Below are 27,354 nucleotides of genomic sequence, written 5' to 3'. Positions count from 1 at the left end.
AATACAGATACTGAGAGGTTATCATGTTTGTTCCTTTACCTACCTTCAGCACAGAGTTCTTATCCAAAATGATAATTTCCATTATTATAGAATTCTATTATTAATGAATATTATCCCTTTTCTATCCCAAGTGTCACCTTAAAGAACAAAATGTCCTATATATATTACAAACACGTTGCTCTAAGCCTAACAGAGGACTTATATTGTGAGGTGAACTGTTACAGTGACAAAACATGCACCTAATCACTATATTATTGATAGTGAGTAGGTGCCTATATGTCAAGTAAACTGTCTTGGAAACTGTGACTTCAAAGGGAAAAGATTATACTGAAACTTGGGTCATGCCCTTTTGTTCAGCTCCTGTAAGGATTATTTTTTTTCCTCATCAATAGTTTACTAACAAGCCACAAATTGAATGCCACTATTCAGAAATCTGCTCTTTCCCCCAAATTCCACAGCAATTACTTTCAAATGTTTGAACATTCGACACCTACTCACTACATGGAGAATGCATTTTCCTTATTTCAAAGACAAAGACAGGGAGCCCAGCAAAATACATTCATTCTGTAGTACAAAACAGTGAATTCTTCTTACCTTGCATTGTAGTTTTTGTTGGTTCTGAGAACAGAGGAATGAGCAAGAGGTAGATGAGGTAGACAAAGGAGAGTCCATTGTATCGGAATGCACATGCTGCATGTGAGAAGGGAGAAGAGAGAGAACATGTTAACCAGGAGGCACAAACAGGACCAGGGCCAGAGAACTGTGTGGGAAAGGGGGTCAGGCCTGGCTGGATCAAATGTCACCGCCTAATAGATATGTCAAATAAAATTTGAGCATGGATGAAAAATGCAGACAAAATATTCCTACTCGTATAACCTAAATGAAAGCAATACTGATTCACCAAAATGAAGGCATGCTACAATCTATTTATAATTATGCTGAGCAGATTATATAAATACAGAGGGCAACAAATTGATGAGGGTTTGAGATAAAGTGTACTCTCACTGGAAGTGATAAGATTTAAGAGAAAAAAATTAAATATTCATTAAATGCTTTGGAAAATGGATTTATACAAATCCTCACTTTAGGGTTGGGGTGTAGTCCAGTGGAAGAGCATTTGCTTTGCGTGTGTGAAGCCCTGAGTTCACTCCCAGAACGACCACTACAACCCCATCTCCCACATACATACACATAAACCAATGTTTTTATTCCACATTTTACTTTATCTTTTAAGTATTCTTTATTTGGAGTTTAGGTCACATGCTTATAACCCGGTTAACATTTGAGGTTTTGATATATAGTTACCTCATCTCACTACCATCAAAATGCCCAAGACACTCCCCACATGTTCTTATGTCATGCTCAGTCCACCTCATCATTCCCTCCACCATGGCCCCCAGTATATTTGCTATTCTCACTGAAGAGTCCAAGCAACACTTCGTCCTAAAATCCAGCCTGGTTGGATGAAAATTGCCAGTAGTGGCTCTTGAATGCCTTTAGTCAGGCTTGAAAAGAGAAAAGAAAAAGAGGAGAGGAGAGGTGGGGAAAGGAAGGGAGACATGGAAAAGGGCAAAGGTAAGGCAAGGGTGAGAAATGGAGAGGACAGAAGAGGTGAGGAGACAAGAGGGAAGAGAAGAAGGGAAGGGGACAGAATGAAGTGGAGGGGGAGGGAGGGGAGTTTGATTCCCTGCCCCTCTGCACTGAATCTTATTCCCAAGAACTACCTAGAGTGATCCCTGAGCAGAGAGCCAGAAGTAAGCCCTGAGCACTTCCACGTGTACTCTAACCCATTAACCAACTGCCCCCACCACCCACCCCTCCCCAGAAAGACAAGAAGGAGTAAATATGAGATCACTCACCCCCACCCCCCTCCAAAAGATAGACAAGGAGGAGTGAACATGAGTTTGTGGGAGGAAAAAATCAGTCTATGAGCTGTTACAGAATGGTAAAATGTCGGCTTGATGTTAGGAAAGTATAGGACAAGGGAATAGGAATTTGCTGTTAAATTCAAATTAGCCACTGAAAATTTTGGTTGGAAGAAAACATTTCAGAAGGATTAATCTGGTGACTGATAAGAACTGGATTGAAGGGAATGAAGTTCAGCTATGGTGAATGGGATGAAACTGAAGATTCTCCAGTGGTATGGTGGCTAAGATAGCTTAGAACCATAGCAGTAGATCGAATAAAAACACATTTTGTAACATAGAGATACAAAGATAAATTTCTTAAAGATGGTTCCAAGACCTATCACAGAGGGGATAATAAATATTGCTTTCATGGAGCGGGGGGGGGGGGGGGGGGAAAGGGGCACTTAAGAAGGAATTACAGGTTTGCCATTGGATGCAATCGCAGGATGAAATTGTGGGTCTTGGATCTGATTGTAAGCATGACTACATCCCTGTTCATGATTCTAGTGGAAAATGAATATGAAAAGAGGTGTCAGGAAACAAATAAAAACACCACAAGGCCTAGAATGGAGCTGAGAAGAGCAAAGGATGGAGCTGCACCTGCCTCGACACTGCCCAATATGGGCTTAGATGTCAGGGGAAATTGGTGGATTGGAAAGAAAAACCACAGCGGAAATCTGAACACAGGGAGAAACAAAACCAAGGAACGAATCCAATTTTAACCAGAGAAAAAGGTTTCATAAAGGAAATTCACTTTGACAGACATACAGATTTATCAGCTGATCATCAGTGGGGATGTTGTCGAACTCTTCTGAAGAAACGGTCCAGCCTGGAGACAGGATGCTCACGAACCACCCTAACCATGAGAGAGCTAGGAAGGGCCATTCAGCCACCAGATGCCTTCAAAAAGACCACACTGCTCCCGACGGAGCGCCTGGGATCACGGAGAGCGAGGGAGCACAGCGCACTGAGACCTGATCAAGGGCTGCTTGTCCCGAGATGGAATTTGGACAAGGGACTGAACTTTCCATACTTGGCTCCATAAAATGGTAATGAAAAAGCCAAGTGCACAAATCCAGGGATGGCATGGAAGAAAACATGGACAAAAACTATTTTCAACCCAAAGGGGTCATGCATATATTTATAGTTTTAATATCGCCATCTGCATTCCTGACTTTCTGGAACAATCCAGTGCAGGAAAAAAAAAAAGTCCATGCTATTGGCAGGACTGGTAGGAAAAGAAATAAATGAAGCATTTTACATTTTCTCTTCTGTTGTTCATTATTTCTCATCCTTGCAATACAACCCAAAGACTTGTGGTTGCGCGTTCATTCAACACGGGTTGTCCGAGCATGCGCTGTGTGCCAACTGCAGCCCGGAAGCTGGGGCCCACCAGCCAGCCCATCTCCACGCACTCTCCTCTCCTGTTCCTGGGAGCTGACAATCTGGAAGGAAAATGTATGCTGAATACTGAGCCCAACCAATGCGAAAGTGTACACTGAAAAGTAAATGTTGTATAAATAAGAAATTGGCAGAAAAAAGGGAGGCAGGGGTGGCAGGGGAAGGCCTGGCCAGCTGTAGTATTCGCCCTGCGGACTGATGGTTAGGCGTCAACCTAAAGTGAGGTTTGAGCCAATGGTGAAATAGTCGCATGGGCAGCACGCCAAGCCGACCAAGTGTGCCAGGTGGGGCAAGTGGCTCAGGCCCAGGTCAGGAGCAGAGAAGCAGGCCTGCCCTGTCTGTCCTGCCCAGGACAGTCTCTCGGGGAGCTCAGTATAGTAGTAGACTCCTGCATGGGGCAGGAGCACATGGGCCTTGCAGAGAGGCAGGAGAGAGAGTGCAAACTTAGAGGCATCAATTCAATGATTATGCTCCCCCTGAGTCTAGGTCCCAAGCACACTTCCTGTGGGGCTTGCAGCCTTTCTTGGCAATCGGCACCCCACACTTTCTGTTGCTGCCCAAGCAATGGCTAGGATCCTGTATGTATGGATGTATGTATGTATGTATGGATGGATGGATGGATGGATGGATGGATGGATGCTCCCTCTGTTCCTCTGCTTCTTCCCTTTTTGTTGGTCAGTCATCTGCCCTTGGATGAATGCATATCCCCCACCTGCCTCCAAGGTTCTTGAGTTCGCTCCTTGTGGACTGTCAGGGACCCAGAGGTGCCCAAGCACCTCTCTTACTGTCACTCAGCACACGGGAGCATTTGCTTATCTTTTGTTGTTGTTATCAATGTTTGGGTTTTAGGCCACAACCAGTGGCGCTCAGAACTTACTTCTTGCTCTGCGCTCAGGATCACTCCTGGTAGTACTCAAGGGACCATATAGGGTGCCAGGGACCCAAGCAGCCTCAGCCGGGCTGTGTGTAAGGACAGCAGTACTATCTCTCTCCTTCTCTCCATTTGTCTGTTTTGTCTGACATCTAACAGCTGTAATGTCTCACTGGCCCCAGAGGGTTGGTTTTTGCTTTTAATGCGTATTGTGCAACAAAATTACAAACTTCCCTAGATTTCTGAGTAAAAGGGTAAACACAACTCTTTTCTGTGACTGTCATTTTGAAGAGCATTTTCAGGGCACTTATCTGTTGTTTGCTAAAAAGAATTATCCCTGAGGTCAGGGCTGGAGCAATAGCACAGTGGGTAGGGCGTTTGCCTTGCACTCGGCTGACCTGGGTTTGATTCCCAGCATCCCATATGGTCCCCTGAGCACCGCCAGGGATAATTCCTGAGTGCAGAGCCAGGAGTGACCCAAAAAGCAAAAGAAAAAAAAAAGAATTATCCCTGAGGTGATGTGTATGTGTGCCTTCACTGTGTGCAAAGCCCAGAACTAGGGACTCCATGTACATAATATCAATGCACACAAATGAGAGTGTTCCATCTCTGCATGTATATGTGTAATATGTTCATTCTATTACTATCCTCCTTTTACAGATATGAATATTACTCTCTTCTGTCCAAGAAAAGGCAGCAGGTAAGAAGCACTGCTATGGAACCATGCTGAGGCACGAACCTGGCCTCACCTCCTGGGGTCGACACTGCCATCAAGCATCAAGGCTTCAGCATCACTTCACCTCCTTAACTGCCTGCCTCTCAACAAGTATTAGTCAAGGGCTGCATGAGGCAGAACCTCAGGCATCCTCTATGTATTTTACATTTTCATGGCTCTGGGACCACACCTGGCAATGCTCAGTGGGTACTTTAGGCTCTGCACTCACGGGTCACTCCTGGTGGTGCTTGGGTGACTGTATCAGGTGCCAGAGACTGAACTAAGGTTGGTCACATGCAAAGCTGGTGCCTCACCTACTCTACTATCTTTCTGGCCTCTATGTATTTTACTTTTTTAATATTTTATTAACACACATTGTCTGGTTTTGTATCATGCAGGTTGGAATGCCAAGGAAAACTCCCAGTGATTAATGATAGTAGGAGAACATTACTGCTTCCCTTTCTACACCATAACTCTGTGACTATTATTTGTAGCAAAGGTCAACAGAAAAGTCTACTATAATGCAAATGGTCCTCAGGAATTGTCCCCTCCCTGTTCCTACACAGCCTAATCCCCTCCAGCACTGATTATGGGCTGACCTAGTGACTCACATTCAGTGACACTGAGACAGCAAAAGTCTAGGGGTCTGCCTTGAGGCTTCATCTCAGGTGCTCTGATCCTCTGCTCAATTAATTTAGCTTCATTTTTGTCTGAAATGGTCCTATCTGACTTTTGACAGCAGTCACAATTTTTCTTTTGTTGCCCTGTTTTACATATGTGAAACTGCTTGGGGTGGGGGAGGGCAGAATGTATGCCCCCAAATCTGGCTTCCACTGAAGGGAGATCCAGGAATCCAGAATTTGGCTCTGTTACTCAGGAACTTTTCTGTTGTCAGTACATATTTTTAGATGTAGATCAAGGCCCACAAAGAAGGGGTTAAAAAAACAGTGTAGCCAAGAATGCACTGTGATTTCCACTGTCTCTACCTGGTTTAAGTGTCTAAAATTATACAGAAGTTCCTCAAAAAAACGGTAGCAGTTGATAGTAACGGTAAAACCTCTAGAGCAAAGTATTCCATAACGTGAGTTAACAAATTATCAAGGGAAGTTCTATGCAAACATTAATGCTTCGCTAGAATCCTAAACAATGGGAATCTTCTCCTTCAGAAGTTTTATTTTCTAGAGATGAAAGTTGGCGTATAGTTTTGAAGTAACTCACCAAGTAGGGAAAAAATGATAGATTTGATTTTGACTTTGACAGTTTCTGGTTTACCTGTGGAGAAAGTGGGGTTCTTTTCTGCATGGTAAAATTGTCAAAATGGCCACATGACTTTTATAAAAATGCTGTATTATAATATATTCATAATACTTTTCCATTTATTACAATATTAATTTGGAGAGATTTATGGACACTATAATTGACCTTTCTCTAAGAGTTGAGAGCAATAACTTTAGATTACCTTATTAAAGGTAAGTGCTCTCAGAACTCAATTTTTAGCAAGATATGTCCTCCCATTTCTTTCATACCCTTGATCAAAGTCTAACATCATCTCACCATGAATGGCCTGTAAGACAGTCTCTTAAATGTTTAGAATTTCATTTCAACTCTGTTCTAAATGCTCTATTGCCTTGAGGAGCTTTGTTGAACAGTTTCCAAGAGTGTGGACAATTCAATGATTCTAAAAGTTACTCTAGTTGATACTTCTAATGTTTCTGTTTTTATATTCTGAGGCAGGAGCTTACCTTTTAAAAGATATCCTCTCAAAAATTCTGGCTATTTACAATAGAAACAGCTGCAAAGTTTTTACAATGGTGCAGGAAAAAGCTAAACAATCATAGATCTTTCCTAAGGAAGCAAAACTATCAAAGAAATTAGAGACAGGAAAAAGAGTATTATGTCATCTTAATTCACTGACTATTTGTGTAGAGTTCTTTCCCTGCTGTATGTGTCTTACATCCAGTGAGAATGATAGATATATTCGAGAAGCTTGAAAACCCACAGAGGGTCAAGACAAGAGTTCTCTCTTCTCTTTTTATCTCTGACCTCCATAGCCTCTGGTTGTCAGTGCTTGTCTGAGAAAACTATGATAATTACTTCTTCAAGAACAATGATACTAGGAGGTCTCTCCCGCTACTTCTTGTTCAGATGGCAAGAAATATGCTCGCACTCTTACTGCTGCTAAACAGAACTGGACAAGCATCTTCATGCATACCATACAAATGCTGGACTCAAAGTCAGTAGGGAATGCTTTTCAAATCATTTCCAAACATATTATGTTATCCATTTATGAACAGGCCCTTTATTTTAACATTACATATTTATCCAGAAACATAAAAAAGCTACCTTTATTTGAAGAAATTTGTAAGAACAACATTGAATCATGTGATTCTCTCCATCCCATGCCCCAAATAATAATTATTCAAAGTAATTGGAGGCATTAGCTAAACCTATGGTTACCAATTTGCAAATTATGTGCATTAAATCACATACTATCCACTTTAAACTTATACAATGTTATGTGTTGATTATATTACAATAAGGCTGAGAACGGGGAATAATAAAATTTTTCTATTGTACATAATTCTTAAGCAAATTAGCTAAGAAAATGGGAGCAAATACTCAAGTAAAACAAGACTTATAAGGAAAGTGATTTAAATAAATTTGAATTTGATTGCATTAGCAAAAAGCCATAATCACTGTTCTATTTACTGAAATTTGTAAGCCAACTTAAAGAAAAATCAAATGCAATTCAGATGTCATCTAAAGAAAGCATATTATTTGTAAATGATAAAATCTTTTGGTCTGGGTTTCCTACTTTTTCAAAATGGTCTGAGATGTTCTCTCTGAAAAAACATGAATTGAACTCAGTTAACACCAGAAACTTAGTTTGATTTTTGGGCTATGTGCATCTAACACCTTACTGCATTTTAAATTATTATAGATGTAGCATTTTATTTTCTGTTTCAACTGTATAGGGCAATTCAAAAGCTAAAAGCTTAACAGAATTTTCTAAATTCAAATAGATTGCTATTCTTGCATAAAATAAATAAATTTTTTTCTTTTATTTTTTATAGGGTTTATTCCTTGTGATGCTCAAGTCTGGTGATACTTGGAGTGTCGGTGCCAAGACCACACCTATTGTGCTGAATGAAGGGAACTAGGAATTGATTCAAGGACTTATGTGTTTAGCCACTTGAGCTATCTCCCTAAAATAAATCGATAACATTTTCCTTCTTTAAACATATTTAATATTATAGTCCCATGTTACAGATTTCCCCATAGAAAGATGTCATAAAGCACAAATACTTCTGCTCAGTCTTGACCATGCTCACACTATGTAACAGCATTTTTCAAATTAAAAAAGTTAACCCCATTTACATTGATATTAGTGTTTCTAAGTGGTTAGGTTGAACCATTGAACTTGATAGTTCTTATGTCAAAAATAGCTAAATATTAGCAATCTCAATTTAACCTTAATATAATTTAACTTAAAGAAGGTTGGGACAGGCTTACTGGACAGTGTTATACGTGGAGAACAAAGATATTTTTTTTCTTTTCTGAAGTAAGAGAAATGAGATGTTTTGTTCCAATACCAACACAGTCATCCCTAAGCAACATGTGAGATCTATAGAATCAGAGAGGACAGTATGTGGATGTCTTTAGGATTTAAATACATATAAGCCTTTATGTTGGCACAATGGCTTTTTAATGAAAGCATTAATTTACTGCCTGCCACAACTACCTTCTTTCAAGAACTTAGTGAAATAAGAATATTTGGATAGGCTTTCACTGGAGACTTAAGAATATTCTATATTATTCTTGGCAGCAGGCTCCCTGGACTGATATTTGCATTAGCATGGAAAGAAATCAATTCAGCAAACTATAATGAGGTCATTTTTCTTCCATATCCAATACCTGTTGCTACTCAATACTATATTCTGTTTAACAACTAATACAACTGAAAATTGATTTTAGATGCCTATGTTTATCTTGGTAAATTATTTTGACATCTTCCCTGCATCTTCTTCAGAATCTCACCTCTGACATATGGTGCTATCTCACCTTTGTCTTCCATCATTTCTGTTGTTTGAAAAGTAGCCATACCGTTGGTGGCACAGATACAGTCTTTACTGTGACTTGAGTCTGTGCTTATGAGGAGCTGCTTCTGACCTCAGTGTGAAATTCTCACTCCCAGAATAACATCCAAAAAAGTGATGAATTGAAACAATGTCTCAGGATTAGTCTCTTCCACCAGGTCCTTTGACTTTTGCCATTAAGTCTTTTCCTCATCACTTTCAATACTAATTATACACTGAATTTTACTTACTGAGTATGGTCTGGAGTTAAAAAGAATCCTTACAGTAATGAAATTGAAAGATATATTTAACCTTTTATCCATTCCATTCCAACAACTGCTCAGTCTGCTACTGTTCTTTTTCAATATACACATCATCTTCCTTACTTATAAAATTAAAATGGCTACAAAAATTGCAGATGGATTGTTTTATTTGGAGAATAAGAGTAACAACTCTTGTCACATGCTGAAGCTTACTACAGGTATTTTCATCAGTCCATGGACTCGACAGAAAGAATGTTTGATTTTTTCATGGATAGGTATAGAAAACTTGAGTCTTTTAAATTAATAGACATGAATGATGGTTCAGTTTTTTTTGCCCTGTTCTATTATTACTATATGATCCATCATGTATGATAACTTTTCCTTAAGTCCCCCAAAATGAATTTAGTTTGGTAACTAAGTCTAGCTTCCAAAGGAGATATAACTCAGGAACCACTATGAAGCTAAACTGGGTGGTTTGTATCAAAAGTTTGTTGATACAGAGTTACCGCCATAAATGTCTTAATTAGCTCACATGGCACATTTTTAAATTTTAAATTAAATTTAAATAGTATCTATGCAAAAAATAAAAAAATTAGAAGACAGAGAAGTTTCCAAATGAGGCTCCTCCTAGCCTCTCCCCTCCAGCAATGTAAAAAACCCCACCAATGTCATGATATCAGAAACATACTTTTATTCTAGCTAAAAGCTCTTGTTAACCATTCCCCCATCATGCACAGCTATAAGCCCTCGATTTCTTTGGAACTGAAACTGCTTCTTATCTATTACCCTACTTGCAGTTTCAATTTTCACTGCTAAACATAGTAAGCATTCAGTAAATATTTACTTAAAAAGTAAATAGATTATCGCCTCTTTCTTAACCAATGCACAAAGCCCTATGCTTAACCATGATCCAAAATTCCTAAGCATCCTACAATCTAGATCAAATGGTAGTCACCTCCTGGAGAACGCAAAACCTGAATAAAAAAGTCTTTGCTAAATTTAAAAAAAAGTGTCTATCAGGCAAGACAGAAGCAATTTAATAATTGCTACCTACCACTGAACACCATGGAACATTGTGAAATATGATTGTTGCCCATGTCAGTAAAACAGAAACATACTCAGAGTACAATTATAGAAAAAATAAGTTAGAAAATATATAGAGCCTGACATGTATAGACATATGTATTAATGATTTCACCCCATTTACAGGAAATTAGGGATCAGAAAGGATATGTAACTTGTCCAAGGTCAAGATGAAGTTGGATTTAATACCACACACACTGGTTCCAAAATCTATACTCTTAACCACTCTACTTTGCTCCCTTTTCTGCACAAAGGAAACATCTTCAAGAATACATTAGGCTATTAGGAGGAATTGAAAGAGTAAGATTGGTGGTGCTTTTAAATCTTACAGTTCTTATTAAGTGTCTGTGCAAAATTTGCATTTAAAAATAAATAAAAATTTTAGAAAGTCATTTTTCCCATCTCTAAATACCCATAGCACTTAGGTTTCTTTATTCCTGGGGCTTGACAACAATATTTCCCCATGGAAAAAAATGTTACTTTCTTGATAAGATTGTAATAATCTTAAAAGTCGGCTTTGCCATTATTATGCCTTATAATTACGTCACAAGTATATGATGACAGTAAACTGAGTCACCAGGAAAATACTAACTTCTATTGCCCTCAAAAACAGAAGAGTCAAGAAAAGCTATGTAACATTTGATTATTGGTACAAATTTTTGATTTGGTTTACCAAATAGATTATTCTGCGGTATTCAAGCTAGTTAACATAAGGACACGGCTATGTCAATAATATTTTTTTAAAAAAATAATATAAAGATACTGGGAAAATAAAATTTAGGTTAAAATATCCACTTAGGCATCCAGGAAGAGAAAGGAAACAGGACATCCTCTCACATCACTAACTTTTTTTTTTGTTACAAGGAGTTAAGCTTTAAGGGGTCTTTTGAAAGAAAAAGGTATTGAAGTTAACCCCTTAACTGTATTTTCTTATAATGAATAAAATACAAATTCTACTTCATCCTAAGATGCTCCTAAGGCTTTAATCGGCTTCAGGAGGTGGAGAGAAATTTATTAACCTTACATCTTATACAAAGGATGTAGGAAAATTTGCTTCCTGGTGTCTCACTTTAAGAAACACAGAGCCTCCTAAGACTCCGAGTTTATGGCAAATAAAGGAGGAAATAAAAAAATTACAATCCAAGTCAAAGTGTGGTGAGCAAATTCACTAATATTCCACAGTTTAACTTCCCTTCACACATATGAGAAAGAACGAAATTATGGGATATATACTATATAATTTTAATTTTCTATAAGCTACTTTAGAAGTGCTTGGATACCTCATGGGATGAGTTGCAAGGACTTTATAAAATCCCTGAGCCATCCTTGGATCATTTCTCTGCTAGCAGGACTGAGTTCCTAGTTGAGATGTTGTCCTCCCTGGCATGATTTATGACTTAGATTTATCTGACCTTCATGGGGAAGGAGAAGGGGGCTGAATAAGAGGGTTGCAGGGGATCACTTTGCTTATTTTTTGTGCAGTTAACAATTTTATTTAGGAAAGATGAGAGAGGAAAGGATAGTTATTCTCAAAAAGAGAAACTGAGCACCCAAGTGGGTCTGCTGGTGACTGCAGCATGAAGGGATGACAGTGAGTGACTGGAGATAAGCAGCCCTTCGTGGACACCAGGAGCACTTTCCTCCTTTCCCCCTTCCTATTAAAATTGAAGAACAATCTCTCAAAACTGGATTTAAATTATTTAGGGTAAATAACATAATGGCAAATAATCAAGTTTTATCTACTCTTCATCAGTAAGAACCAATATAGTAAATCAAAAAAATTTTTTTAGTTATTTTTGCTTTTTGTGGTGCTGGGGAGAGAACTTACATCCTCACACATGCAAGGGGGGTGTTCTACATGCCTGATCTGCAATTTATATTGCCTTCCTTAGTAATGTGAGGGAAGAAAATATAAACCTCTAAATTATTTTATATTCAAATGTCTGACATTTTGAAGCAGCTTGGAGCTTTTTAAATGTATTTTTTAAATATTTTGAGTTTTATAGTATTTAAATTCTAAAATTTAAAATTCACCCAGTAAATAAAAAAATATTGCCATAATGTTGTATACAGTGACACAAGTAGGATCAAATTTCAAATTTTGAAGATGTCCAGCCTTCCTTGGCACAAATGGTTTCTAAAGAAGAAATAATTCTTATTTTTTCCCCATAAAATGACCTGAAGTTATTATAATAGCAATACAAGGTCCTTTTTTATCCCCTTGGCTATTATGTAAATACCTGCTAAATTTTGTAACATTGAAATACAGCCAGAAAAATAAAAGAAAGAAAACTCCAGCCTTATTTTTTTTTTTAAATAAACTCTGGTTTCCCTAAGCTCCTCTATGCTAAGGCCTCTTCCAAATCACCGTGAGTTGATCATTATAAAGAGAAAAAAAAAGAGCACAGTTCAGTTTTAGCAAATTCTAATAAACACAAATGCTAAGATGTATGCATGTCAAACATGCTGACCCAAATCTTTTATAGATTTCTGGGAATCATAGGTTATCTTATAGTCATCTCGCTCACCTGGATTTACGCAAAAGACCAGCCTATTCAAAGGGGAGTTCATCCAGCATCAGAATCTTCCCTTTCCTTTTATTCCTGACTAAGCACATGGAAAAAGTCTCTTCGTTTGGGCAACTGTGAAATGTTCATTTTACAGATGAAAATCATAGGAAGGATGGCTTACATGTTTTAACTATATTTCATGCCTAGCTACTGATTTGTCATGTTTTATTACAAGATGGAAATATTTTTATTCCATTAAGAGCTAAGACTAGAATTTTTCTTTCACATAGAACTCTGTGCATTTTTCTTGATAAATTCTGATGGTAGTATGAGAAATGTCAAAGAATCCAGTTAGGGGTATAAACAACTTCCTCATGGGAATAATGCCATCTGAGTTTCAGAAATAGAGAGGGGGCAGAAAATCTGGAGTCAACATCAAGTGAAGTCACTCATATGTAGCTTCTACCAGCCACTGTGAAGCTGCTTCCTGAGATAGAGAGAAAGAGAAGATTTAGTAGAGGCAAATGATGAGCTTGTGTTTTGTGACCAACTTAATGTGAAGCAGAATCAGAGTAAAACACAGATGTAGAAAGTTCCAAACAAGAAGACATCCTGCAAATGGTGCTCAGAGAATCATATGACAGGCATTGTACATAATTTTGATCCTAATAAAATAGTATACATATATTATTTTGATTAATGAGTCAACCAAAACGAGGAAGAAGAGGTAGAAAATGAACTCTAGCTACTTGAAATCTGATAAAATTTCACTTTTATAAACCTTTGTTAAATTAATAAAATTTCACAAAGCAACCAGCAGAGGCTAGGTAATCAACTTGACAACATTGTTTAGAATACAAAGTCTTTATTAAATTTTATACACATTACAGCCTGATAAGCAGAAGTTGTCACCATTCTCTTTTCAGAGAACACATATCACACAAGGATTAGGATGTGGTCAGAACCTGACCTTGAACTACAGAAACTTTCCCAGGCTTTACTGTCCTTCACTACAGAGACCCAACCTTGTCTAACAGCCTCCATTCCCTCCCTTCTCTTAAACTTGCAGTGGACTCCCATGTGACTTAAATTTATTTGTCACTGGAGACTTAAACCCTATTATTGTTGGCTGTTATCTTTAATAAGAATTCTAATCTATTAATTTGAGATGGTTGAGGTGCCTGTAAGACAAACCCCCCGCATATATGACCTTCTCATTTCTAATTTTCAAGAGTCAGATAAAACTGAATAAAACACATTGCTCCCAAATCATCTGTTAGAATACAAATGTGCTCATATCACTCCTTTGTCTTCAACTAGTCATGGTAAAATAATAGCAGCCATCATCAGGAGCCAGTGACATAAGTAGTAGCCTTATACATAAAACATCACCTATGAATTGTCTTTATGTATCAGACTCTTTTGCTTATTTCATCTCCTCTTAGATGGTGCTAAAATACAGTTGCTTCATAATAGATTCTCAGCATTTTCTAAGTCATATAGGTAGAATGTATTAATGTGAATTCACAACACCCACTCCCCAAAGGTACTGTGACATCTTATTTTAACTTTATTTTAAAGAACTGGAGGAGACTTGGAAAGTCCTTCCTACAACTGAGGAAATAACAGTGCAGAAATCAAATCAGGCTTAATCTTACTTTCATTTTCAAGCTGCTTCCTCACAGTGATTCTCATCTGCAACATCTAAACTCAAACAGTCCATCTCACCACTCATCACGGTACAGATGTCAAACGTGCATCTCACCATTCCTCATGATACAGATGCCAAACAGTTGCCTGTTTGTTGCTACAAAAATACTGCAAAGTCTTTTAATCCTCCTTTCCTTTGAATGTTTCGTGCCATTCCCTGGGATGCCTTTCCTCTTATTTCCCTGATAAATTTATCTGAGAAAATCCAGTTCAAACCCACTAATTCACTAGAGTTTCTCCAACTTAACTTCTCACATGCTCACCCAGACTTAGTTGAATTCTTTCTGCACACAAGTTTCACTTTTGAAACCATTTACTGGTCCTGAACTATGAACCAGAAGTCTTATCTTGATAAATTATGAAACTTCTTTCTTCCTGAATCTCTTCCTCTCTTCTCTATTAAGACTGCAATTTCCTAGACATTAATGTGAGGCTAAATATGGAACAGCACATATCACTATGAAGAATATAGGAGTGTTATTTATAAAGCTTACTTCAATTATAGCTTCTTTGCTAGAGAATTGCTAGCACACCCAAAAAAATGCTTGGGCTGAAAGGATAGAAGAAAAGGGAAAATGGGGGGCCGGAGCAATAGCACAGCAGGTAGGGCGTTTGCCTTGCACGCGGCCGACCCAGGTTCGATCTCCGGCATCCCATATGGTCCCCCAAGCACCGCCAGGAGTAATTCCTGAGTGCAAAGCCAGGAGTACCCCTGAGCATCGCTGGGTGTGACCCAAAAAGCAAAAAAAAAAAAAAAAAAAAAGAAAAGGGAAAATGGGAATAGTAAAGGTGAGTCTCATAATGAAAAGCCTACTGTAATAGTAGTGATCTGAAACTTTATTAACTACTTGGATCAGAGACTATACAGTATCTCTTTGCATCCCTAGCACCTAATACAATGTCCTGGCTCTGATTGAGTGATTAATAAATATATGTTGTATTATATTATATTGATACAAGAAAATAATATCTATTTTGGTATAGTTTTTGAACATTGATATTATGTCAACAGTGAGGAATATTAAAATTCTGAGTTGCTGTAAAAATCAAATGAGAAACTGATTTAAAACACCCATATGTTTATTCTACTGATTTTCAAATTGAATGTGGGAGTCTTAATAACAGGTTAAAGAGACTAGGAAGTGGAAAAAATAAGTAGGAGGAAATTTTTGTGTTATTATAAAATACACAAACAAGATGAACAATTTATAAACTTGCCAGCAACTATTCTAAAGTGATATAAATGAAAAACTCTATTATGTGGTGATAATGGATTCTTGCTGTTCCAGCCAAACTTTCTTATGATAAAAAAAATGAAGTGAATAAATAATTCAAGTTGTTTCTTTTTTCAAATGGGAAGAAGTGGAAGAACTGGAAATGTCATACTGAAGAAAAACAAAATTTCATTTCAAAATTGCACCTTAATCTTCAAGGATTTTACCCCCCGGGAATAAAAGAAGTCTTATATGTTTTGGATAAAAATTCATGGTCAGTTTTGTCTGTGGCATGTCAGAAAGTGAGCCAGATTTCAGTGTCCTTTGCAGCTCTCAGCGCTGTTAAGAGTTTGGATGACATTAGCACGGGGTCAGTCCACCTTCTCCACTGGAACAGCAGCCCTGTCCTGCAAGCAACACATTTGGTCTTCATTCTAACCTAACTATATTTATCTGGCTCGAGATTAAAATGTTTTTCCTTTGCAAATGAGAACGTGGTGCTTCGGTGCAAGGATGGACAGGTATAGCACAGCATCTGCCTTGCAAGTATGAGATGCAGGTTAGATCCCCAGCAGCCCCCTACCCGAACATGAGCAGTGTGATCAGGGGGAACAGTGTTTGTGACCACCCACCGCTGGCCATTGCAAACTATGCAGTCTCCACGGAGCACCTCACCTATGTGTGTGGTCATCACAACCAAGAGTGTGACTCCCTTAAGAGCACTGCAACAAAACGTTTGGAAAACTATAGTCAACATGAACTGTCAGCACAATAAATAACCAGCACAGAAAGAAGGGAAAATTCATTTCTGAAACAAAAAGAAGCTAATAAGTTCAATGAACAGTGAGCATGTGGGGGATACTATTGTTACACTCTTCTTTCTAAGGAAGCTGATCCTTTAAGCCCCCATTGTACTTGTTACTCTTCATAGCTAATATTCACTTTATGCTCACCTTCTCTTTCTCACTTATCACAAATTCTCATTAAAAGTCACACACACAAAATCCCACACATGATTTTCATTTGACACTGTCTAGCTACACGGAGTTTCTGTATTTCTCCAGAGAGGGTTGCCTTAGGGTTTAAAGCCGTTTATAACTATCAAAGGGCCCAACCCTGCTGCCCTTGCACTGACCCTCTTCCAAGTAGCTCAGTACTTCAAACCACGTTGCTATTGTTTCCTGTCTGCTTCTCTTCACTTCTGTATTCAAACCTATTAATATCCTGTTTCCTGTGTTTCCTTCATGATTAACTCAAGTTTCTCCCTCAGGAAGTCATGTCTTTAGCATCTGATGCTGAGGGTAGGGTTTCTGTGGCTGTGTTCCTTTTGGACCTTGTGCCCATCTCTATTGTGTGTTTATAACCCTCAAATGACTTGGTTACAAATGTTTTATCCCCCATACAAGTCTAAACACCTGGAAGTAGTGACTATGTTCAATTTGTTCCTGTATCCCCAGAGACTTAACAGAGACTGTCCTGAAATGAACACAGGAGAGGGGATCCCAAATCCTAGTCAGTTTGAGTAATGAAGGACTTCCATTTAGTTGCTTTTCTGGTAACCTATTCAGAAAACTTAAATTAAATGTTACAACTTCCTTGAAAGGAAGAAGATTCTATCACTTTTTATTCATTGGATTTCTTTATTAATCAGCACTTCTTCACCTCTATTACAGAAATAAGGAAATCTCTTAGATGAGGGTCTTTAAGATGCTAATGGTTATGCATGAATTAATTTGGTATGTTTTGTGCGGCTCTATGGTCCACAGAACCACTGGACCCAGGCAGCATTGTATTGCCAGGCCCAAGTATCAAGCCATTACACCTGCACCTCTGGCAAGGCCAAGTAAAGCTAGAAGTGGTTCCAAGGATCTTGAACACTGCTGAGGTTCCTAACTGTACCATAAAAGAAAGAATTCATTTCAGTGATTGAAGTATACAAAGCTCTGATGACCAGTGAGTCATAATGACCAATGATGAGTGGGTCTATGAATCACTGGCACTTCCCATTACCTTCCAGGTGTATTCTTTTCCAAACACCTAGGAATAATAAGAACAGGATGCTAACTAGTCTGATTGTTTAGACTGTTGACATTTGGTTTAAGAGACAAATTTGTCTAATTGAATTCTAGATAGGAATTGGGGACTTGGGAGGGGCTCGGAAGCCTTTCATGTTCCAAAGACTAATAACCACCAAGCAGCCTTGAAATCCATGACAGGACAACTAACATGTGGTTTACTGAGCTGATGGCACAATATGTGCGTGGTTGGGTATGTCATCTCAAACACTCTGATCAATGACGCTTCAGGGAGTTCCTCATCAGGAAGGAAAGAGTCCTCGTCCAGATCTACAGGAAGGGTCAAAGGAAGTCAGCAGTGCTGCAAACACAAGTCACTGCCAACCATGTAGGTAAGAATCATTCTGCTCCTGTTCCTTCGTTATAATCATTATTGAAGCTCTGGTCAGGAAGAAAAAAAAAGTGCTATAAAAGAACTTACTGATTTTAAGAGCAATGACCTCAAAAGGGATCATAAAATCAGGACAAAAGATGTCACCATTTCCAATACCTCTTAGGATAAAGAACAGAAGTACACCCAACCATTTTATCTGAAATTCTAAAGTAGGCATCAGCATAGTGACCAGGTAGGCAGAACCCTTCTGAGGGGAACAGGATGGAACGGAGAGCAAGAAACTCAGTCCTGAGGTCGGATCTATTGGGTTGTGCCTCTTGTTTGGCTCAGCTTGCCAAGGTTTTTCTTTTCTATTGATTCTCCATTATAAAGCATCTAATCGGCGCCCTTTTCCTGGAACAGATTGCTGAAGTTCCCTCCGACCTTTGATGAACTGGCAGCCAAATTTGGTCTACCAGATTAAATGGCAAGGAAGCAAGCAGAGCAAAGGAGAAGGAGGGAGAACAAAAACGCAAATTGCTGTGCAAGAAAATAATAATTAAAAAAGAAGTATTTATATTTGACTTTATGCTTGAAAATGGAAATGAATGAGACCATTTCATATCATGCGCCAAATCACAGTGTCATGGCTTGATTGTATCCACTGACTAGACTGACTGAACACTGTGGAAACCTATTTTGGACCTGAAGGGAAGGGAGGGGGAAGGAGGGTCAGGGGAGAGGGAGAGGGCAAGGAAAGTCAATTACTTCTAGGCAAAATGCCCAATAAGCTTAAAGCATAAATACAAGGCAAAAAATAAACGCACAACCATTTTATCTTCCCAATCAGAATTTCACAACCACATCCCCTACTTCCTTCAGGAGCCTGTGCAGAACACATTCCTTTCTAAAGACAGCACAGACCATTTGCATAGGAAAGAGACATTTGCTAAGAAAATCACAAAAAATAAGACTTCAGAGCTTACTATGTTAATGGACATGAGACATCACACTCTCTGCCTGCCACTGGAAATTAAATAATTATTCCTAATTTATAATCTGGGTAAAAACCTACAGAAACGGCACATTTTGAGCACTGACATTTATAAAGGAATGTGAATATAAAATTTTAATATAAAACAAAAGTAATTTACCAAGTCATTTAGCGATAACTCATTTGGTATGAGCCTTGCTGGTTCTATTGTCTCATCTATAAGACAGAGATAAGAAAGCTACCTACAGGGGCCAGAAACAGAGTATAGCACTTACCTTGCATACTGTTGACCTGGGTTCTATCCCCAGCACCAACTACAGTCTCTAGAGCCTGCTAAGAGTGCTCTCTGAGCATAGAGCCAGAAGTTAAGGCCTGAGCAACACCAGGTGTTGCTCAAAAATAAAACAAACAAACAAAAAACAGAAGAAAAGAAAGCTACTTATTCCATGGGTGAAAAAGACAAAGTAAAAGGCATAAATGTGCTTAAAAAGACTCAACCTCTCATGAAGACAATAAAAATGTTTGTTCTTGGAGTTGGAGTGATAGAACAGCAGGTATACTTGCCTTGCACCCAGCCAACCTCACATACCCACATATCTTTTTCCTTTGGAGCAAGTAATAGATCTCACAGTTTTTTTGTTTTGTTTTGCTTTGTTATGGGGCCACACTCAGGGGCTACTTCTTGCTCTGTACTCAGTAATTACTCTTGGTGGTGCTTGGGGGCCATATGGGATGCTAGGGATTGAACTAGGGTCAGCCATGTGCGAGGCAAACCCGCTGTATTATGGACCAGGCCCCTTTCACAGTTTTACTTGCCTTTCCAATCAAAACGCATTCTCAGAAAAATATGGTTTAAAATATACCTAAGGGATCTTATTTATGGGGAGAGGGTCTTTGGGTCACACTCTGCGGTTTACGGGAATCACTCCTGAGAAACCATATACTTGGAGACCATATGTGTTGCTGGTTATATTGAACTAGGCAGCCAAAAGCAAGGCAAGTGCTTATCTCTCCGATCCTAAGGTAGTCTTTAAACTACATGTTGGGGAATAGTTTTTCCCCAATGTGTCCAGACACGTGCCCCTGATCCGGGCAGACGTGGGGTGAAGGATGTGGGGTGTTCGGAGACGTGGGGTGCTCGGAGAAACCACTCTGGGAGACAGCTGATGGCCGCTCACTTTATTGCCAAATACACACATATTTTATAGAGGGGCTTAAGTGGATGGTCCAATCACATAAAGTTTAGCATTACTGACCTATCACCTTTCCAATTCTGCTTTGCCCCAGCCCGATCCCAAATAAGGCTAAGTGCTGCAGTTAGGAAGGACTCGATAAGCTTAGGTGACAATTCTTGGGGGTTTGGGTGAAACTCAAGGCTAGATACCTGATACTTGTAAAATGTGCCCAGACACTCCCTACTGGGTCACTAGGCAGAGACAGGTCTTATCTGTTATGCGGGGACAGACTTCATTTGCTCTGGCGCCTGTTGCCATGCTCCACACTACAAAGTTCTAACTCTATACTCTGACATAACCAGGAGTTATAATACTGAATTGTTTAAGGTGTTTAAGATATTGAATATGCTTCAGGTCAGAGCTGTTTAGTGTCCAAATTTTCAGAAGAGAGAATAATTACTGGAAACATTCTATTCAATATATTGACATTTAATAAACCTGACTGATAAAAATTTATATTGGACTTGATGCTTGGAAATGGAAATGAATGAGACCATTTCATATGGAATGTGCACTGACGCTGTAATGGCAATGATTTACTGAGAAGTGGGGTATAATTTGGAAAGTGCCAAAGTCATCAATTTAAGAGTGAAAAACAATGTCTTTATCAACAGACATGTGATCAGATAAGAAGGAAGGAAAACTTGGCTGCACCAAGATATCCCACCTAAATTAAAATTAATGAATGACCCAAATAAACTACTTCTAAACTATGCACCCACTAAATTGAGTCAGTTTGAGATATCTCTGGACTCAGCAGCTGCAGTCCTGAAGCCTTCTCTGGGTTTTGGTGGAATCCACCACAGACTTTCTGAGAAGTGGCCCTGCCCTTGGTGGCCTTCAAGCAGTCATCTGTTGGCATGTCTCGTTTTGTGATTATACCCCTTTTTATACAAGTAAACTATACGACTAAATTATTGTAATGTGCACTTCCCCCAACAAATCCTAACATGATTATGTGCTGCTGGTTTGAATTCTAAATGAAACCTCTCCCACGAGTGATAGTCAGTCCTCCTGGGATGACAACCTAGTATTAAATGTGCCGACTTTCATGTCCTTGTTTGCCATTGTGTGTGTGTATGTTTTAGGGATAGATGGTTTGCTCTCCTTGAGTAAAACAATACCTTTTCTATCTCACCTATTAGGTGGCTTGCCCTTTCCAGATACTCCATAGAATATCTGGAATCAAGGAAGGCATCCATCTGGGGGCCATGACCCAATTTCATCTTTTAAACTGGTTCCCAACCAATACCTTTAATAGCAAATACTGTCAATTCATATGATGACATTGAAATGCTTATCAAATTATTTCGCTTTGATGTATGGTACTGAGAAATAAACATATCTATCTTTTTGCATCTTTTTAAGATTCTTTTGAAAAATGCATGAAGACTGCGCAAGTGACATAGCACATGCCTAGCAAATGAGAGACACTGAGTTTGATCCCTGCATTGCACTGTGCCCCCTGAAACCAGCACCACTAAGCGTCCTGGTGGCCTCTGAGCATTACTGGGTGTGGCCCATTAAAAAATTAAAAAGAACTTCATATAAATTCACCAAGAAGACAAAAGAGCTTGCTATAATGATGAAACAAAATGATTAGAGTTGTTTAAGGGATCAGATAGTCTTGTTCAAAATTCTCCTTTTCAGATTATCAAAAATAAACAATAAAAGGAAATACATCTGATAGAAAATATTCCTTCAATATCTTAAGTGACCTAAAAGAAACTTTAAAAGTTTTCAATCTTCAGCATTATTGAAATAAATATGAGCCTTTGGGTATATATATATATATGTATATATATACACATATATGTGTATATATTCGTATATATAGGTATATATGATATATATACAAGTTTATATATATATATGTGTGGTATGTATGTGTATATGTTTGTGCATATGTATAGATATATAGATACTTCATCCATATACTCAGCTTTTCCCTTAGCAGAGCCTAGTGCATGGTAAAGGCACAATAAGAGGGGTGAAGTGACAGATTCTCACATGCACAGTAGTACAAATCAGATTTGTAGTAGATAGGATTACCAAAATAATTCGACTTCTTTACTCTGATGACTTTAATTATTTTGTGTTTAACCTTCCGCATACATACAGTGGTAGACTACCAAACCACAGGTGATCATTTCCCATTAAAATTTTACAGTGGAATAATCTGTGGCTAAGTGACTTTGATAAAGTCACACAGAAAATAGCACTTATAATTCTGATTGCATATTGATGTTTTTTCCAGCATTTGCTTTTACATTTGCTTCAGTGAGTAAAGAAACCTAAGTTTCCTAAAGAACCTAGAACCAACAAATATACATGAGACTCAGTAATTGTAATTTCAATGGGTAGAAGTAGAGACCCAAAGTAAAGCAAGTAATTTGTGCAGGTGCTGAGTGGCCCTTCAATTCACCTTCTGTAAACAGAAAGCACCAACGCAGTCTCACTCTGCCTACCCAGCCCAGCTGGGATTCCTTTCTCTTAAAGACATTTTCTTTCTCAAATTTTCAAAAGACAAAAGACAAAACAAAAGCGAATGATGAACTTATTATTCTACATAAACTATAAAATATCTTTAAACATGGCCTGGAACAGTCTAGTTCTCATTAAAATATCCTCCCTTTGTAAACGTGCTGCAAATTTAAAGTGAAATTTCAAATGAAGCACCACAGAAATAGTTGATTGAAAGCTAACTCAGAAGCTCCATCACATCCTCCTAGGAACCAAAACACATTCATTGGAAAGGGGTCCAAAACAAATTAGTATACTACCTTCACTGGGCCTTATTTGCGGTAGAAGGAAGCCTATTATTTGCCTCGCCATGAAAGAAATTAGCACTGTTGAACTGTTGTCCCTTTGTTCATTGATTTGCTTGAGCAGGCAGCAGTAACATCTCCATTGTGAGACTTGTTGTTACTGTTTTTGGCATATCAAATACGCCACAGGTAGCTTGCCAGGCTCTGCTGTGTGGGCGGGATACTCTTGGTAGCTTGCCAGGCTCTCCTAGAGGGACAGAGGAATCGAACCCGAGTCAGCCACGTGCAAGGCAAATGCCCTACTGGCTGTGCTATCGCTCCAGTCCACGAAAGAAATTATTCATGCCAACATGATTTCTTTAAATGGGAGGGAGATTCTAATATATGTCACATGGATTACATCAAAATAGTTTTTTTTCTTTTTGGGTCACACCTGGCGATGCACAGGCATTACTCCTGGCTCTGGAGTAACGCCTGTGCAATTCCTCAGGAGTACTCAGGAATTACTCCTGGTCGTGCTCAAGGGACCATATGGGATGCTGGGAATCAAACCCAGGTCGGCCACGTGCAAGGCAAATGTCCTACCTGCTGTACTATCACTCCAGCCCCCAAATAGCTATTTTTAATACATCAAAACTGCAGAGACTCCTGAAGAAGGAGATTATGCCTTTTCTATCTGTATATGACAAGCAAAAGTATAAACCTAACCTGTTCTGGGAAGTCAAACTGGTCTCCTTGTCTCTTCCTCAGGATCCAAGAACACAATACTCTTCTGTGACAGAGACAGGAGTTACATGTAAAAAAAACGGCACCAACTCTGTTTTGGACTCTCAGTGTGTTTGGACTCTACAGTTTTCTACTTTCAAAGTGAGGAAATTGACACCCAAGGAGTGGACTTCATGATTTGCCCCAGGTGAGAGCTAATTTAAACTGGGCAAGTATTTACCCCACCCTCTTACCCCAGCCCACACCTTCATTCCCTTTTTCATTTTGCAAATGAATTCAATATGTGGTCAAAGATATTGCTGAACAATACGGAAAGCATAACAAATTCATGCAATACTAGTGAAAATTGTTTTATTCATACCAAGTGAGAACCAAAAGGGAGTGGAAAAGAAATAGGCATATCCTGTTTTGTGGTTAGTAAAAGGTAATAACCTCAGCATGAACCTCCTTTCCTAAGATTCGGAGGCTCTAAATCAGAACTTCAACCAATTTGGAACCTTAAGTCTAAATAGCCTTGAAATCCCCTGCAGGAGATTAAGGAAGAGATAGAAATGAATTGGTCTCATTTTCCTTTCACTGATCCCTGAGACTTCCAAAAATAATACTCAAGCCCAGCTGCTCAGTAAGACCTTTAGCTTATTTTGTAGTTAGTTGAAGACTATAAATTAAATTCAGCACCGTGAGGAAGAAATGTCAATCCTTCCAAATTCAACATTGAGAAGTCTTTCTTGTTTTTCTGCTCGATGGATCTTTGACCCAGGATCCCCCAGCTTCAAAGATGAGAAGCCCAGAAAAAGAGTAGGGGATCTGTTTTAAAATGGTTCACACTGGGCCAGAGTGATAGTATGACGAGTCAGATGCTTGCATGGGGACAACCTGAGTTCGATCCCTAGCCCCCTCCCCCCCCCTGCCACCGTGTGATCCCCACATAGGGACAATGAGCCCGCCAGAAGTGATCCCTGAGCACAGAGCCAGGAGTAAACCCCGAGCACTGTGAGGTATGACCTAAAAACCAAAAACTAAAATGATTCCCACTAAGCTGGCCAGCATCTTGTTTACTATTTTTATCTACAAATACCTAAGCAGCAAGAGTCTGAGAGCTCAGTGACTGAGGTGACACCAGGCTCCTCCTCTCCTGCCCTTCCAAGGAGGGCTCTGTGTCCTGAGTGGACAGCTGGAGGAGAGGACCACCGGCTCCATCCCACCAGGCGTGTCCACCATAGACCCCAGGGGCTCTGAGCATGAGGAACCATGTCCTGCCACCAAATACCATTTCATTGATTTCTGTGATATTTGTTCAGCTTTTAATGCTGAACCTTGTCCTGTTCAAGTAAAAGAGTCAGGCAGGAACACACAGAAACTTGAATTCTGAGTCCACACTCAACTATGTCAGCAGAGAGATGAGTAGCCTCAGACATAACACCTTACTGTTTCCAAGCCTCAGTTGTTTCATTAATAATATGAAGCTTACTAAACTTCCATGTGACCATTTCCAGTTCTTTTCAGAAAGGATTTTGACAGAGACTAAAATGCAACTCTGCAAACCGTATGCTTTCTTTCCTGCCCTACCCACTCGGCTCTCCGCAGTACTACTTTTTGTCCATTTGTAAGTAAAAAATCAACTTTTTATCTACTATTTTACAATCATGTGGACTTTTTTCTTTCTTTCTTTCTTTCTTTCTTTCTTTCTTTCTTTCTTTCTTTCTTTCTTTCTTTCTTTCTTTCTTTCTTTCTTTCTTTCTTTCTCTCTTTCTCTCTTTCTTTCTTTCTTTCTTTCTTTCTTTCTTTCTTTCTTTCTTTCTTTCTTTCTTTCTTTCTTTCTTTCTTTCTTTCTTTCTCTCTCTCTTTCATTATCCAATCACTGTGAGATAAACAGTTACAAATGAAATGGTTAGGTTTTAGTCATATAATGTTCCAGTATCTGTACCTTCACCAATCTACATATTCCCACCACCAATGTTCCTAGTTTCCTTCCCATCACCCCCCACAGCCTGCCTCTCTGGCAGGCACTTTTAGAAGAGATTATGGGACCAAGTCCCCTTTATATACCAAAAAGGAAAAAATTGGCATAAGAAACATCCATTTTCCTGTTTCCGGCTACCCGTCAGAAAATTGCAAATTTAGAAACTTGCTTCTGAAGGTCCTACAGTCCCCACACAAGAGATGAGAGCTGACCACAGATTTTCACTGGCTTTGTTTAGGAAATATTTAAACAACAAAAGTCAACAAGGTGTTTTCTCTTGAACACAGACAATAACAGCAAATGAGTTAAGACTGTCTCCAGTGCAGAACACTTCCTAGGTGTGTGGAAATAGTTCCAGCTCCACTTTCTGGGGACTGCAAGTGACATCCCATAGGTCAAATCCTGCCCTGTCAGTTAAGAAAGAATTTGATGGATGTTGGATAAGAAAGAATGTTGGATGACGAGGTGGGGGTGGGGGGATTAAAAAGAACATTTCCTGAAACTTTCATGTTTAACTCTCTATGAAAGTTAAATTTCACAGTCCAGAAAGAAACTTTGATGCCCATTATTTTTAATACTGTTTATGCTGCTATTTTGCTATGGCAGTAATAACTGAGAGAAGCTTCCAAACCTGGTGGGGAGCAAAGCCTGAAACATTTGTCCTCCTGCCCTCCATAGAAAAGAGGGTTTGTACTGATCCCATGTGTAGAGGGTCAACTCCAGTGTTTACTACTGACCAACACTGAGCCTCTGACAGGAACACACAGCACTTGGCCAGAACTGGTTTGCAACAGTTTGAGGAGAGCAGACACTTTTTTCTTTTTTTTTTTTTTTTGCTTTTTGGGTCATACCTGGCAATGCACAGGGGTTACCTCCTGGCTTTGCACTCAGGAATTACTCCTGGCCGTGATAGGGGACCCTATGGGATGTTGGGAATTGAACCCGGGTCAGCCATGTGCAAGGTAAACGCTCCACCAGCCATGCTATTTCTCCAGCCCCTGAGCACACGCTTTTTTAAAAAAAAAATTTTATTAGTGAATCACTGTGAAGTACATTTACAAACTTATGAACTTTCATGTTTGCATTTTAGTCATACAGTGATCATTAACATCCCTCCACCAGTTCCCATTCTCCTCCACCAATGTTCCCAGTATCCGAGCACATGCTTTTTAAAAGAAATAGCTGAAAGTAGGCTAGAGACTGAACAGGATGACCACGCAGTACCCCTATTTAGAACCACAACACCCAAAAGGAAAGAGAGATATCAAATTGGAATGCCCCGCTACAGAGGCGGAGTGGGGTGGGGTGATGGGACTGGGGGGTGGGAGAGATACTGGGTTCATGGATGGTGGAGAATGGACACGGGTGGAGGGATGGGCTCTTAAACATTGCATGAGGGAAGAAAAAGCACGAAAATATGTGAATCTGTGACTGTACCCTCACTGTGACTCATTAATTAAAAAATAATAATAATAAAGAAACAGTCTACCCACCAAATAACTATACCCACGAAATTGCAAGTCCACTGCC

The 27,354-nt window shown here is 39.1% G+C and overlaps 1 protein-coding gene across 3 annotated transcripts in view; it reads right to left on the bottom strand.

Moving 5' to 3' along the window:
- PIEZO2 (piezo type mechanosensitive ion channel component 2) overlaps positions 1-27,354 on the bottom strand; it is a 455,202-nt gene that overhangs the window by 365,649 nt on the left and 62,199 nt on the right. For all 3 annotated transcript variants that reach the window (XM_055127104.1, XM_055127105.1, XM_012933496.2), the window contains exon 2: positions 595-690. In XM_055127104.1, coding sequence (XP_054983079.1) covers positions 595-690 — 96 coding nt within the window. The remainder of the gene's footprint in view (positions 1-594; positions 691-27,354) is intronic.

Source organism: Sorex araneus, chromosome 2 (genome assembly GCF_027595985.1).
Source record: "Sorex araneus isolate mSorAra2 chromosome 2, mSorAra2.pri, whole genome shotgun sequence".
Classification (NCBI taxonomy): domain Eukaryota; kingdom Metazoa; phylum Chordata; class Mammalia; order Eulipotyphla; family Soricidae; genus Sorex; species Sorex araneus.
The sequence above is the reverse complement of the archived record's forward strand: the minus strand, read 5'-3'. Positions and strand labels throughout refer to the sequence as shown.